Source organism: Tachysurus fulvidraco, chromosome 4, assembly GCF_022655615.1.
Source record: "Tachysurus fulvidraco isolate hzauxx_2018 chromosome 4, HZAU_PFXX_2.0, whole genome shotgun sequence".
Taxonomy (NCBI): domain Eukaryota; kingdom Metazoa; phylum Chordata; class Actinopteri; order Siluriformes; family Bagridae; genus Tachysurus; species Tachysurus fulvidraco.
In genome coordinates this window covers 31,543,630-31,559,469 of record NC_062521.1, presented here as the reverse complement: position 1 = coordinate 31,559,469, position 15,840 = coordinate 31,543,630, and the positions used below count along the sequence as shown (strand labels likewise).

Below are 15,840 nucleotides of genomic sequence, written 5' to 3'. Positions count from 1 at the left end.
ATAAAACCCGAAGATAAGGTACTCCAAGGTTCGCATTCTTATAACCCTTTTTGTAATGTGTTCTTCGTTTAAGGCGTGGCTGACTTAAAATTATTTCCTTAATTTCCGGACAGGGGTGTATTTTATTCATGTGTCAGAAAACAACATTGTATTTTAAAAACAGTTCTACTCTTATTACTGATCATGGCATGTTAATGTATACCTGTTCTAATGCTGTATTTCCCTTTAAGGTCTGATGTCAGAATGTATATGAAGCTATCGTTTTCTTTTTACTTCCCTAATGAAAGTGCATCTTGTTTATGTTTCATTTTTGTTTCTTTGCCTTTATAAGAACACAATATCGTATTAACATCAGTTACCCTTCGATTACGGATCTGTGTATATAATGTACCGCTGCCGTTATACCGTCATTACCCTTCATGTTTAGTATCCAAATGACCACAAAATTACCGGTTACTCGTTTTTTCAAACACTGGTGTATTTTATTTGAGCACGAAAGGTGCCATACCGTCTTAATACACCCTGGATCAAACTTTAAAGTCATCTAAAAGTTTGATAGCTAAACCACGCCCACAGACACCTGAAACAAAGGGAGTTTTTCCCTCCAAAACCTTGACCGAAGTATTGGTCATCTTCCCAAAGATGGGTGGAGTTCACGGCCTTTAAATTGTCACAAACACCACTAATCCATGGTCAGACTTTCGGAACAGCTTCAAGACGACTCCACCCCCACTGGTAAATTTAAGCCCATAATCTCATGTGGGGCACCATCTCTCTAGGTTTTTAGTCTCCTGTAGGTAGGCCGTCTTGTCGTTGTTGGAGATCAGGCCCACCACAACAGTGTCGTCAGCAAACTTGATGATGGTGGTGGAGTTGGAAGTGGCCACACAGTCATACAGTATGTGTACAGTGAGTACAGCAGAGGGCTCAGAACACAACCCTGGGGAGCTCCAGTGCTGAGGGTGAGGATGGATGAGGTGTGTTAATGAAGTCCAATTAGAGGTACATACCTCTCACTGCACCTTGTAAATTCTGTACATCTTCATTGTTACAATGACCCAGAATTCCATACCAGGTCAAGACACACTTTACACTGGTCAACATTCTCTTCAACAGTTCTTCAACTCTTCAAACCTGCTAGCCCCCTTGGTAACCATGTGACTGTTCCCTCCTTTGAAAGTGATTGTTGCTCTTCCATTTACTGTCCTTGCCACTGAGAAAATTTCATGTGGATACGAAGGCATGTACAGTGCATCCAAAAGCTGTGCTCTGTGGTCTCGTCCAGTGCTGTCTAGGAGATAAATCACTGCCGTTCCTCTTTGTTGTGCCATTCCATTGCACTTTGTGCTATCGGCTAATTCCGCTGAATGAGTTTCTGGTGAAAAGAATTGTCAAAGCTTTTGAACATTCTGATGTCGTTCACAATGTGGGACGTTGCTCCAACGTCTACCATGAAGTCTTTCTTCTTTATGTTGTTTGGAGACCTTCCACTTTAAAGTGTTTGGCTTTAAAGAGATGGCCTTGGTCGCTATCTTGTTCATCTGTGACTTTTCTGGCACCATCTTTGTTTTCCCTTTTCCTTGCACAGGGATTCTGCATGTGTAATATTTTTACAGTGATTGCACCAAAATGGTTCTGAAACAGTTTCTGATTTGTGTCCTTTTATCCCACATTTGTAACATGTCATGTTGGTATCATTATCTTCCCTGACGTTAGTGTGTGACTTGATATGGCCTCGTCCCTGTCTCGTGTATTTTTCTCGCATCATCTATAGATTCTGTTCTTTTCATTTTTTCTGACTCCTTGTAGATCCGTAGTCTTCTAAAGAAAGTCTGTTAATGTAACTTTGTCCTCATTTTGCATTATGTGGACAGCTTGAATGCTGAGCAGTCGGCATTCTTCCGTCTATCTTTGGCTTGCTGTTCTGTGGCACACCGGTGGGCTCATGTAAAATAGTCTCTGTTAGCTTGAGAGTATGTAAGCAGCCTTGGAATCTTGTTTGCCAAATGTCATTTTTATCTTCAGATCCGTCAAACAAAAGCTGCAGTGCCATGACTCCTGTCGCTCTGCTAGCCATTTTGTTAACATGCAAATTTTGCTACTAACTATACTTCTACTGCTAAGCTATTTCGACAGATAGAGATTTAGCTATTAAGCTATTAAGACAGATAGATTAATTCAATAACATGTAGTACGTAACGTAAAAGTTAGTCAAAAGAATGCTGTCTTGTTTTCAATCCAAGGCCCAAAAATTTGTATGCTGTTTATATGCTCAGTTCTCTTCAGTTCACGTAAGAAAACCATCGAAGCGTTACACATCTCATTATCGACTTCTTTAAGACTTCTTATTTAGAAACTGTAACAAGCATCGACTCAGTACATCCGACACTAACACTATTAACTTCCAAACTAGAGTGAATTTTAGAACATAATGACATCACACCTGAATGTAGCATAATACCTTCAATAATTCTCTTTAAATAGCCTTAGAGTAATTAATGTGTCTCTCATTCTCATACAGCAGTGCAATAAAAACTCTACTAGTGCAGTGGCATAGATCTGTATAGAGTGTATAAAGAGGACATTTTATTTAGATAAAAGAAGTCAACAGAAGTCAAATAATGAACTGCAGTGTGGTGAGTATTGTTTGTGAGTCTGATTAGTTATTTGTATAAGTGATTTGAATGGATGTTGTACTGCAGAGAACCATGTCTTAGGTCATGTCTTACATAACAGGGTAAAGTTAAGGAACAAGCTTTCGGTTTCAGCTTTAAGGTGTAAAATATAAACATGTGAAATATTTGTGGAATGATAGTTAACTGTTGATTATTTTCATTAAATTATACTATTATATATTATATAAATATTTAGACTTCTTTGAGCAGAATTAATTCTGTACTGTCAAGGTGTAGAAAAAAGAAATGAGTGAGATTTCAGTTTTTCTTTCTTTAAGTTCTGTGCAGAATAATTTTATTTTAAATAGTTAACATTCTTAGCAAAAGCTGACAAGTCAATCTGATCAGTTCTTCATCCATATTTTCAGTAAAAGGGAATCAAAATGCACTAAAGTAGTAAAGTCTATCAGAGTTTTTGTATAAATAAATAAATATTCTAGATCATATACAGGGCTGTTGGTTTATGTACAATAAATGTATGTACTATAATACAACATAACATTCAGTGTCAGATTGAAATCTATAGTCTTATAAAGAAAGAAGAAACAGTTAATAAATTGAACATTTAAAAGTACAGAATGAAACTGTCTTACAAGCAGAAGTGAAAAAATAAAAAAAAAAGCAAAGATTTAGCATACATTTATATGCTCATGTATTTGTGACAGTATTTACACAGACTTTAGTAACTCAGGGATCTTTTACTAGTAAAAGTTCTATCTAAGAACTCCAAAATATTACACACACTCTTGCCCCTTTTCCACCGGAAAGAACCGGGTGCTGGTTCAGAGCTAGCGCTAGTGCTGGTTCAAATTGGTTCCACTGGCGAATCTTCTAAGAACCGGTTTGCCTTTCCACCGGCTAGAGAGCATCACAGCGCCGAGTGTGACATCACTGTATACGTGTCACGTGTCCCAGCAACGTTAGCGCAGCAGCGGCAAACACAAACACAACAACAATGGCGGATGTTGCTTTACTGTTAATGCTCATGGCTTTGTGAACCTACATTAACACCCAAACACAGCGAATCCGACATGTACGTGCAGCTCCGTGTAATCTGTATAAACGGAGGTTGTGATCGATAAAGTACATAATGTTATTTTATCGTTAACACAGAAAAAAATTTAGCCTTAGCATGTAGCTACCTACTATCATGTGTGCTGATAACTGAACATATTGCGTTAAAGTAAAAGTGTATTAAACATTAGTATACTTAAGGTACATTAGCAAATGCGCTAACAGTAACCCCGCCCCCAGATCCCACCCCAAGCGGTTCTTAAGTCTAGACCAGCAACGTTTTGGTGCTACTTAAGAACCACTTTTCCTGGTTCAGAGCCGGTGCTTTGGCAGTCGAAACAGAAAGAACTGGTTCTAAATTAGGCTCTGGCTCCGAACCAGCACTCGAACTGCCTCGGTGGAAAAGGGGCATCTGTGTCCTCAAACTAAAAGTAATCAGTGGACTACAGAATTTACACTATATGAGATTTAGAGATCACAAGTCTCCCTAGTGTTAGTCACTGCAGTAATGTTTTCTTCCTCCTTGTGAAACACCACTCCATCTGGTTGCTTTCTCCATGTCACAGTGATGTTCTCAGCCATTCCATAATCCTTCAGTTTCTGCTTCAGCTGAAGAACAGAACATGACTTTAGTTAGTGAATGATGCAGGATGAGAATCTCTGGTGAGATGTAAAAATGCTACATAAGATGTATTACGATCAGACTACAGTCTGTTCATGTCTCAGTGTGATGAAGGCTCGATGTCTGGCTGCAGTAATGAGAAGGTGACTGTACACTGAGTGAAGATGAAACCCACCTTCTCCTCGATAGCTGTCATTATTGTAGGATCATTCATATCCTGACTGGACTTCAACTTCATTCTTATGGTCTTCTTCAGTGTTGGGAATCCTGGAGGCAGAAACAGAAACAAATATAGAAAATTAACACCACATTCAGAAATCAACTTAAATTACATTAACATGAGACTGAGTTTAATTTAAACTCACCATAACAGAAGAAAGGCAATATGTTTGAGCACTGTTCTACATTAGCTTGACCACCATTTAAATAGACACAACTTTTATTCATCAGATAATCGTTAGTGTTTCCTAATGACCACTTAATGACGGACACGTCGGTGGTCTGGTCTGTCCAATACCAGGGGTCTCTCACAAGGCCAATCCAAGTGAACCCATTGTTCAATTCCCCAACAATTGAGTTTTCTGTTGTGTTTCTCACACTGGCCAGGTCTGTATGATACAGCCTACAGTAGCTCCGAGCATCATACCAAGTCATAGACTGAGAAATAAGAATGTAACGCTCAGCTCCAGTCTTCCTGTCTGTGATAACCAACAAACAGATTAAAACCTCCGTAAATATTCAATCTAAGCATATCATCTTCTACTATTGAAAGAGAATCATCAGGATAAAAATAAACATGTCTGCCGTATTATTTCTCTATCCAAAGCCTGCCTCCTCTGGTCTCCTTCCCCACACAAATTTTCAAGCCTGACACACTTTAGCATATATATAATTCACTGAGATTTTAAACTCTCATGTATAAAATACTCATATTACTAAAGTTTATTATTCATAATATTCCATAAATAGTTAATATAAAATAACATGTTCTTCCTCACCATCAAAGCACACAAATGGTCTCTGCCATTCACATCTTGCATCATACCAGACCATCGAGCCAATACCGACACAACGTTCATTTACTAGCCAGTTATCAGGCTCCCCATTAGCCCAAGGTTTAAAGCTTCCAAGCGGCTCATTGTCCAATGTCCATTGCCACTTGTTGATGTTAGTGTACAGTCCAATCCAAGCATTAGATTTGAATTGTTGTGTCTGTGATACGTTCTGAATTTGGGCGATCTCTTCATTAGTTTTGATGATAGCCAGGTCAGTGTATGTGGCTCGGCAGAAAGCCTTAGCATCGTTCCATGTTTTGCTCTGCTGGATCAGATAGTACTTACGAGAGAAAGACAGGACAAGGGTAAGGACTCCTGTGGAGAAAGAGTTTAATGTTTATCTTGTGTGATTTCAGCCTCTTAGTGTGGATTTATTTTTTAACATTTGTCCTTCTGTAGGACAAATTCTAGAACATATTACTTATAGTAACACATCTCCATTGACTATTTACAATTTGTGCACACATATGTGATTTGTATCATGTAACTTATTTTCTCTCACCTGTGAAAAGCAGGAGCACAAAAAGATGATGCTTCATTGCTTATGTGTTGCTGGAGGATTCACTATGATATAAAAGATGATGTTAACATCTAATTGGCAGAGTTTCTCCATTTGCACACAGAAATAAGTAGCAGGCTGATACAAAAGAATACATTAGATATTATGGACCTTTTCACAGCATAAACTCAAGTAAGGCCAATAACACAAAGATCAGACTAACTGCTAATCATAACTGCTAAAGTACAGTAAACAACTCAGGTAAACATGCTTCTCATATATTTTTATTTCCTTAATTCAAATTCACAAAACCTTTTTAATTTTTAAATTTTTTTTATTTATCTTAACATATATTTTTAATTCCTTAATTCAGCATAGAGAGAATTATAAAGACTATCCAGGATAGTATTCATCAATACAGCACTGTGAGTTAACACTTGGGAATAAAACCCAAACGGTGATAGCGTGCGATCCTGTCGCTGGGCCACCTGGGGGCTGTCATGTTATAACCTCAATTTACAGTTTCATAAATTGTAACTTTTAAGGGCAATGGCTCATGATGCCACCAACAGAATTTCAACTAACACAAAAGCAATATTAAACCTCTTCATCTGAATCTTGAAATGTTGAATAATGAAATATACATCGCTTTCACTATTAAAATGTATTTGATATTTATTCTCAGTAAGCACAAAAAATATAATTAAAAAATGATCACAAATAGCTTTGCTATTCCAGTCAGACCAACACAACTCACTAATGACAAAGAGAACATGCAAACAGGCAGAGACTAAAATTAAACCCCGACCCTGGAGGTTTCTCCCCGATGGCAATTTCACAGCATAAACTCAAGTAAGGGCAATAACACAAAGATCAGACTAACTGCTAATCCTAACTGCCAAAGTACAGTAAACAACTCAGGTAAACATGTACTGTCTGACATGCCTTTGGACTTTGTGTTGATTGTACTGTACACTGACAACTTCCTATACTGTACAATTTTTACAATTTCATAAATTGAACCTTTTAAGGGCAGTGGCTCATGATGCCACCAACAGAATTTCAACTAACACAATAGCAATAAAACCTCTTCATCTGAAAATTGAATAATCCTTAATAATGATCATGAAATATACATCTCTTTCTAAAAAAATATACATCTATTAAAAAATTATTTGATGTTTTTTCTCAGTAAGCACAAAAAATATAATTACAAATTATCACAAATATTTAGCTATTTAAAACATTTCCTGTTATTGTTTTTAGCAAAAACTAAAGCATCAATGTAGATGTCTGAAAATTACCTAAAGTCTGAAGGAGGTAGATGATCAGTCTTGCAGCACTAACACACCTCACTGTTCTTCTGAGAGCTGTCTGACTGAGCAGGCTGTTTTTCTTCCACAAGCAAACTACTTCTGCATATTCACATGCCTTTGAGCTTCTGTTGACAGGGAGGTCTTGCAATATGGTCTCCATCATTGAACTTTTAATATTGGCATGTTTTTATGAGGCAGAAGGAAAGTCTACAGTAGTTCAGTATCTGCAACAAGATAACTTTAGACACAAAGTTATTAATGAAAACCTCTTAATGAAGTTTGTACTGAAATGTGCATTTAATGTTAATACATGCACATTTCAGTACAAACTTCAAAGACTTAACTTGTGTATTTGTAGATGTTACCATAAAACTTGAGTACAGGTAACTAGATTTCAAAAGTACAGCCAACTAACAGATTTAAGTTGAGCTTTGTAAGCAGAACTCAAACAAAACAGTAATTTTAACATGTCTGCTTGTTCATTTTACTAGAAGAATGTGTGGAAACTGATTGCCTTAAATTTCTCAAGCAAGTTGTACTCAAAATTCTAAGTTGGGAATACAAAGACAGACAACAGATTTGGCACAACACTAGAACGTTTATTCGCTCTATAAAAAAATATTGCATCATTTTAGCAAAAAAAGCACATCTCACTCATGAAATAAAACAAATATAAAAAAAAATATATGAAAAAATATAAAAATAAAACTTTGTTTTGCTTTTTTTAATATCTTTTCAAAGTGGTCAAAAGCAGAGTTTTCAAACACTGAACAGGTTTAGTACTTTCTTAATACAGTTCTCTTTAAAATTCTCTTCTAACTCTGTAAAAAACAATTCAACATCACTAAAATTGACAATTTTCAGTACATCCTTTTAAACAGGGATATGTGTGAATATCCTTTTAAACAGGGGTATCCTTTTAAACAGGGATATTTCTTTTTCAACGATTGGAAAACACTGAAGTATCTGTAAAGCATTATCATACTGAACAATTTTCTTACTAAGTACTAAAGACAGCTCTATTCACTCAAACTCAACTCGGTAATAGTTAACCATGGGGAAAAAAATCACATCATGGCAATGGTCTATTACTGCATCAGGCGATTTTTTAGTGATTGGATTTTAGGTTTGAGTGAATTGTGTCCAAGGGACAAAATCACTCTCTGTATGAAATCAAATGTGCTCTTCAGTGCTGCAGGATACTCTAGGTTTAGAGCATAAATTAGTCCAAAGAGCAAACACATTGCTTCTGGAAGATTTTGCAGGTCTTCCACAACCACTGTACCTTCCAAAATGATTGCCGTTGTTGTGGCATCAAGATGCAGGGAGTAGGGTACAGTTACAGAGTCCTCTGGAATCACTGTCAGAATCCCAATAACAATGTTGGACATGTCTTCATTTCCATCACAGTCCTAAATTGGGAATGGTATATAACAAAAATGAGGTCAAAGTAAGCCACACAATACTTTTGAGGGCGCATACATTACAATGAGAAATTAAAGTAATAACACTGTATTATGTCTAAATGTAAAGGCATTTTCAAACAGGACACAGCAGTGGATGCAGGGAGGAATACAGACATTCGAACCACTCTATAAAAAGACAATAAATAAATCTTGAAGACCAGCGATACAAATTAAAACCTATTCAAAAACAGATAATTTTTATTTGATATTTGAAAGGTTATCAAAACATCATTACAGAGAAGAATACAATCAAATTCAGAACACAAATGAAGATATCTTTGATGACAAGATGCTGTCAGTTTTCCTTCCATTGACTGCCTTTGTAACTACCACTTTGATGCTTCAAAAACTTCATAAAAAGACCGGAAAACTAATCCATATGAATTGAACGGTTTAGTTACAATTTTCTGAAGAAAATCGATTGCTTGTTATGGTCAAACAGATTTAATTTTGGCATATTCAGGTTAGGTTAAGCTGCTGCTTATGTTGATTGATCAATGTTTACATTCGAGTAAAGTTTAGATTAGTTTTACGATCTCTTTATGATGTTTTTGAAAAGTACAACAAAGCAGTAGTTACAAAAGCAGTCAATGGAAGGAAATCTGACAGCTGTCATCAAAGATCATCTTTATTTTTCGTTCCAAAGATGAACAAAGGTCTTACTAACCCTTTTAAATAAGAATCACATCACAGAAAAAAATACTTACAAGACATGTTACGTAAAAATCAGTGGGGTCCTCTCCGAGGAGGAGTGGTAGGCCACGAAGAACAGCTGTTCGTCTCGCATTGATGTTGGATTTCTGCAGTTATGAAAATTGACTATTATTTGTTAATAGCAAAACACAAAGCACAAAGCAAACAACAGCAAAAGCAACAATTGTTTTACTATGGAAAAAGAATTGTTATGTGACTGAGGAGCTTACATCATTTTCAATCTGGTTCAGAATCTTCTTAAGTTTGGAGCCAATGTCTCCACCTTTAGCCCTAAATATATCGATGAAACGTTGCGTGAATCTGTCCAGTTCTTGAAAAAATTCAGTTTGCAGGTTTTTGCCAGATATACGACTGAACTCTGCCAGAATCTAAAAAAAAGTAGACATTAAGCGGTTAAATTTCACTGAAATGTGCATGTATTAACATTAATCTGAAAAGTGGTTCACGAGTTCGCCTGCCCATTCAGTCTTAATAGTTAATGGTAAACAAACTTGGCTTGCTGTCTTCGAAGGGGCTCGAACCCACGGCTCGGCTTGAGCTCCGAGTTCTATCCCCCCTCATATAATAGAGCTGTATGGAGAAAGAATAAGAGGAGAGAGGAGGAGATGGGGAGGAGGAGGAATGCCGGAAGAATTGTTGCTGCCCATGCGCAAAGACTGCCGCTTAAATACGCTCAAAGAGATTGACAGGACTGAATGTTTAGGCTCCTCCCGAACCTACGTTTAGAACTTCATTTAATGATCAATTTGCTTAAATGTTCAAAATAAAAACATATATGAAACCAATAAGGGCAAGAATATTTACTCACCTGACTCTGTGTGAAGAGGGCTGGCCACCTTTCCACTGTATTCTTCACTGCAGGCTCCTTCTCTATCAATTCCTTTCTACGCAAGGCAAATGTAGAATTCATTTTCTGGGCTATCACTGCAACATTAAGACGACGTTTCTTCATGTCTTCCACCATCTCTTGCCTTTTGGACTCCATGCTGGCTTCATCTTCACCATCGGGGAAGTTCGGTAAAAAATTGATTTCAAACCTCTTGGGTCTTTTGATGTTTCTCTGAGGCTGCTGTCCTTTTCTTTTCCCACCATTTATGGATACCTCCAAACATCCAGCCCGACGGAGTTTTGAGCAGTAATTACCCATTTTCCATCTGAGGCTATCATACCACCCATTCCACCCCTTAGATGATCCAGGCTGGGTAAGGCAGGGATGTTTTTTTTATCAAAGCAGAAGCAACAGCCTCAAAATTTTCCTTATCTGGATAAGCTTTGTAACTGTATATTGTCTCTGAGAGTTTTTCAAGAATCTCATGCTTAAGCTCTCCTGACAATTGTAGATATGTTTGATCTCGCATGTACTGTAGATTGCCCTGACGTAATCTATATTCAACGTCAATAGGAAAAGTAGGGATCTCGAAAGTCTCTGGCCATGCAGTACGTAGACTATGACATGAATGATCATCAGAAGACACAGACAGGACTTCAGTGTCAGCTGTGCTAGGGGTTGGTGTTGTCACAAAGGAGACAATCTTCAGTGTGGGCTTATCTGGCAAGTCAGCAATTTCGGTAAGATTCACAAGGGAATTGTTGAAGTCTGGATCCTCAAACTGAAGTGTGAACTTGTACTGAAGTCCCAGCTTTTCTGTAAGTTGTTCTAACAGTGATTCAACGGTCTGTGGTTTCTCAGGAGGTACGATTTTTCTGATGTCGTTGTCACAAACTATTACTCGGAATATGGTCCTTGTCTCCATATTTGGTCTCTCTACAAAGGTTAAAGAATTTAGTTAGTTTTCTTAAATTAAACAAGTACAACAAACCAACAAAAAAAGGTCCTATTTTCATCATTCTAAAAAATATGATTTGAAAAGTTTCACTAATCCTTGTACTTTAAAAAGTACACAGAAAAACCTGAATTATCATTCATTCAGCATAGAATATAATGTTTTAGAGTAACATAGGTCCTGCCCCTAAGTTTATAGGCTGGCAAAGGAAATGGGTCATTCAGATCTGAGGGTTTGGTAATTGACAGTGATAACACATGACTGCATAGTTCAAAAGAACGTAGGTGCTCAATGTACCAACATGTCAGATCTTTACATACAAAAAGAACATCACTGTTGATAACAATAATTTTGAAAATCTCTCTGAAATCAGGTAGGCCTGAACAAGTTCCAACAGATACAACCATATCTGGATTATACTTGACTCCATCAATGCTCACAGATGATGCTGTTAGGACAGTGTTCTGAACTGCATATGTTTGTCTCAGGAATTCCTGAATGTTCTCAGGGAAAGTTGAAATCAAAGTACCCATCACCTTCTCTGTCTGTATGGATGGCTTGAGAAAGGAGGGCAAGTCAATGTAGTAAGCCAACAGTCTTTGATGGCGAATAGCCAAAGTTTGTGGAACATTTTTGAAGTTTTTGGTGTTATGGATTACCTGCTTGAAGAATTTATGTTTTCCCTCAAATCGCATCGTCCACATATCTCTTCGTGGTCCATACATTCTTATGAGCTGCGGATAGTGCTCAATGTAGTGGTTTTTAGGGCGCAATGTGAAATGAGGGAAGACTGTTAAAAGTAAATGTCTGTGTTCTGCAATCTTTGCGTCAAGAAAATCAAGAGAATCCTCAGTGAACTTGAATGCCAATGCCATTTCTAAAATATCTTTTAGAAGCAACACAATTTCCCACGTTTGATCATTTTCAGGGATATCAAGGCCAACCATGAGGGGCAGAAGTCTAATAAGCGCCCAATTCTCATGGGCATTACCCCCAATGGTGCCTTTTTTGGCAAAATTGACTGGGATGATCTGAGGCTGATCAACTTTGTCTGAGAATTTGTAAGGAAACTGCTTGATAGCTTGATTGAGGGATTCAAGAGAGATTAATTTTCTTGAGACCAAATCATTAATGCACAAGGACATTTCAATAGGCATGACACCCTCCATAAGGTTGTGCATTATGTCAGGTGGAAAACCACCAACTGTGTGAAAATGTTCCAACCTTTCACTTAAAACACAGCCATCTTTCACACCATACTGCTTTACCAAACTTGCATCATGTAACACTTCAGCCACTTGCCTGTCATGCTCCTGCTTGCTTCTCAGTTCAAATGCTCCTGACCGGACCTCCTTTGACTGGATTTCACTCCTCTTTGCAAAGCAGAACCGACATGGGTGCACAACAGTGAAACTCTCCTGTAGTCCTGCGAAAGAATGAGCACCTAAATTGTCAGATGACACAAAAAGCACACTTCCTTTCACACTGTCTCCTAACTGTTCAATGTATACACCATACTTTTCAAGAGTTTCAAGGTCCTGAACAAGTGGCCGCAAGATGTCTTTGTAACCATGTTGTTTAACTAGCTCTGCATAAAATTGCTAGCTGAATTGACTGAAGTGATGAACGATCTTTTGAGGGAAGGTTGGCTAGAACCCAATAGAGAGCAAACATTTTGTGTTTTTTTCTAGAGGTGCCAAGGGGATTGGCAACCTCAAATTCATCCACATAAAGACCCAGAACAATCCTGAAGGTATCAGTGTTGAAAAAGTCATTTTCTTGATAGTGAGTGCCATCTCTATAGGACTTGAATTCATTAACTGATCGATCATTGCAAAGGACCCTATTTAGAATGTCTGCCCTGTTTAGAATTTTCTGCAACATTTGAAGTACTGGCACATAAGAGACTGACTGTGAATCGAGCTTGTATTCAATTGGCATGACTATTGGAAATTTGTTCTGAAAATATGATGCTCTTCTGCTTATTGTGGAAAGAGGCTTACCATCATTGGTCATTGTCAAGATTGGGTTACTGTCTTTTACTGCATTAACTATTTTTCTCACTAATGAAGCACAGCCACTCACTCCATGTTCAAGGAGAATTTGCTGAATAGCATGATAAACACGGGGCTCTGAAAGAAGTAAAATTTGATTTATTTGTTGAATTATTTCTTGTGTAGCCGAATCAGAAACATGCAAAATTGCCTGCATTTTGAGAAAGAGTGAGGCTAAATTATGCTCCAATTCATGATGCAATACATCAAGGTTTTCATTCTCTATATCATTTTCCTCCAAGAGTTCATCTACAGGATCAGGGGTCAAAGGCTCTTCTTGCTGCACATTATCAACACTGTGAGTCCCAACGTGCAAAAGAATATTAGATTTCAATTGCCTCCGATCAAATGTTCCATGCTCTCTACATTTATGGGAATTAAATGTAGAGTAGACATTGCTCACAAAATTGCAATTGTTGTATGGACATTGTACAGTTTCATGATTTTTAAGATGCTGCCGCAAATGAGAAAAAAAAATTGCCTCTGTGCAGGGCTCCTCAAAACTGCAAACTGGGCAGTGAAATATCAAAGTGATGTTAGCACATGTACTGGCACGGCTACTATGTGCCTGATTTGAATGATTTTTTGTTAAGTGCACTCTTAGTGCATTAAATGATTTAAATGAACACAGACAATCTGTGTACAGACATGGAATCGGGCTGCTTCTGGTAAAGCTTCCATGTTTTAATCTGTAGTGTTTTAACAGCTGAGCCCTCCTTTCACAGGAAAACAAGCAGAACTTGCACTTCCACTGCATGAATTTATGTCCCCAAAATAAGAATACACAAAATAAAAATTTTAAATAAGGTGATAATTGCTTGTTAATTAAGCTATCTTAATTCATGCATTTCCATGTCGACACGTGCGCATCGAACATTCAAGAAAGGATGTTCGTTAAGTGTAGGCCGCGCGGGTTTTTACATACCAATGATAATCCACGAATTTACCGATTAAAATAGCTTACAAACTGTACATAAAACCAGTGTTCGGAAAAAAAGTTAGTAAACTAACACATAGCTTGTAAACTGGTCTCATTCGACATAAAACTACTCCTGTGTTTTTATGCCTTTTCCTCTTTCCCAACAACGAGCAAATTAAATTCTATTAATATATGATTTTATACGCAATACAATGACATTGAGGTTTATAAATAGTTCATAAGGAGCATACGTACTTGTGGCGCCAAATTCCTAATAAGAAGAGCTCAAGTTCTCTGTTGACGTCGTCTCCACACCTTGTCCCGTCACATTACGCATGCGCGAGACGAAAATGTGTTTAAAAAAATAGTATTAGAAATGAGTAAATCTTAGTGGTTTCCCGGTTAGTTTATATCGCAAAGGAAAAAGATTCAGAACCTATAAATACATCGACACATCGTCAAAAATGAACTTTGCACCTATTTCTAATTGTAGGGTATTTACTAAAAAATTGTAAATAATATTAATAAACATTTATTCATTGTATTATTATTATTATTATTATTATTATTATTATTATTATTATTATTATGCTATTGTTTTATAAATACTTCCACACATTTGCAACAGTGTGAACATGCCTTTAGTACAACACACTCAACACTCTTAAGTACAATGTACTAAATTTGTTTAGTTTAACTACTGCATCCACTTAAAAGTTCGCACTACACAGTCTAATCAAGTTAAATCAACAAATTTTCCAAAATCAGTTAAATTTACAAGATTTTCTTAAGTAGCTTCAACAATTACTTTTTACAGTGTATCAGAGGATATGGAAGTCAATAAGGCCATCCTTTAAAATATTCTTGTTTGCCGTAACCCGACCGACCCTAACAATTTACGACCGACTCAATTTTTTTTTTTTTTTTGCTTTTAGTCCAACTGACTTGCCGGTCGTAAATTCGCGTTAAGACCGACCTTTTTTTATTTACTCTTCAAACAACTAATACAAAAGCAATAAAATAATATTAATTATATTTTATTAAGTATTGTAAATATATAAATTTCCTCGGCCTACATGCAAACGAAGGCTACATTCTTTCTTTTAAATAAAAACCTGTGACGTCAACTATGTTTACACTATTGGTTACCGGATGTCACACTACAGCCTGTGCGTTCGCTTCGTCTCATTCTCATTCACTGTCAGAGTCACCGGTTCGCGCTCGGTAATGATGGCTGTGGCTGCAGTAAACAAAATGTCATACGGGTTCGGGCACCATAATACATCTAAAAAATTCAATCAAAACAGCTCGACACCGCTTTAACTTTGCACGAAGTTCTGGAAAATCTGCCCAGCATCAAAATAAGGTTTGCAATGATGCGCCCAAAGGCACGGGTTGAAGACCCAATCAGTGACGTCACGATATGCTAATTTGTTTAAAGTCATACCTACGTTATCACCATCACCAAAATTACATTTAAACTTGAAAAAAAAATATAGACCTACTGTTATATATAGACTTACTGTTACTGCAAACCAAAATATTTTTAAGGATGGCCTAATATAACTAACTACAAACCAATCAGTCAACATATACTACAAATGAACATATATGCAAAAAAGAAAAGTAGAGATCAACCATGCTTTGTGTGATGTGTATTTAATACCAGGAAATGCCACATGATATTAGAATAATGATGTGAGTTATCCTGAATCTCTTTGC

The 15,840-nt window shown here is 37.1% G+C and overlaps 1 protein-coding gene across 2 annotated transcripts; it reads right to left on the bottom strand.

The window, feature by feature from the left end:
- Positions 1-5,131: 5,131 nt before the first annotated feature.
- Positions 5,132-7,259, bottom strand: LOC125141100 (C-type lectin lectoxin-Thr1-like). 2 transcript variants are annotated; one of them, XR_007140464.1, is made up of 3 exons: positions 7,170-7,259; positions 5,869-5,930; positions 5,132-5,681 (listed from the first exon to the last, which is right to left on the bottom strand). XR_007140464.1 is itself a non-coding variant. In XM_047812848.1 (2 exons), exons 1-2 carry the CDS (start codon positions 5,903-5,905, stop codon positions 5,281-5,283), a joined length of 438 nt encoding a protein of 145 aa, XP_047668804.1. In that variant the 5' UTR covers positions 5,906-6,019; the 3' UTR covers positions 5,134-5,280. The 2 variants fall into 2 exon arrangements, 1 of the variants encoding a protein (XP_047668804.1); XM_047812848.1 differs by lacking the exon at positions 7,170-7,259 and having other exon boundaries at positions 5,134-5,681; positions 5,869-6,019.
- Between the last annotated feature and the right edge of the window lie 8,581 nt (positions 7,260-15,840).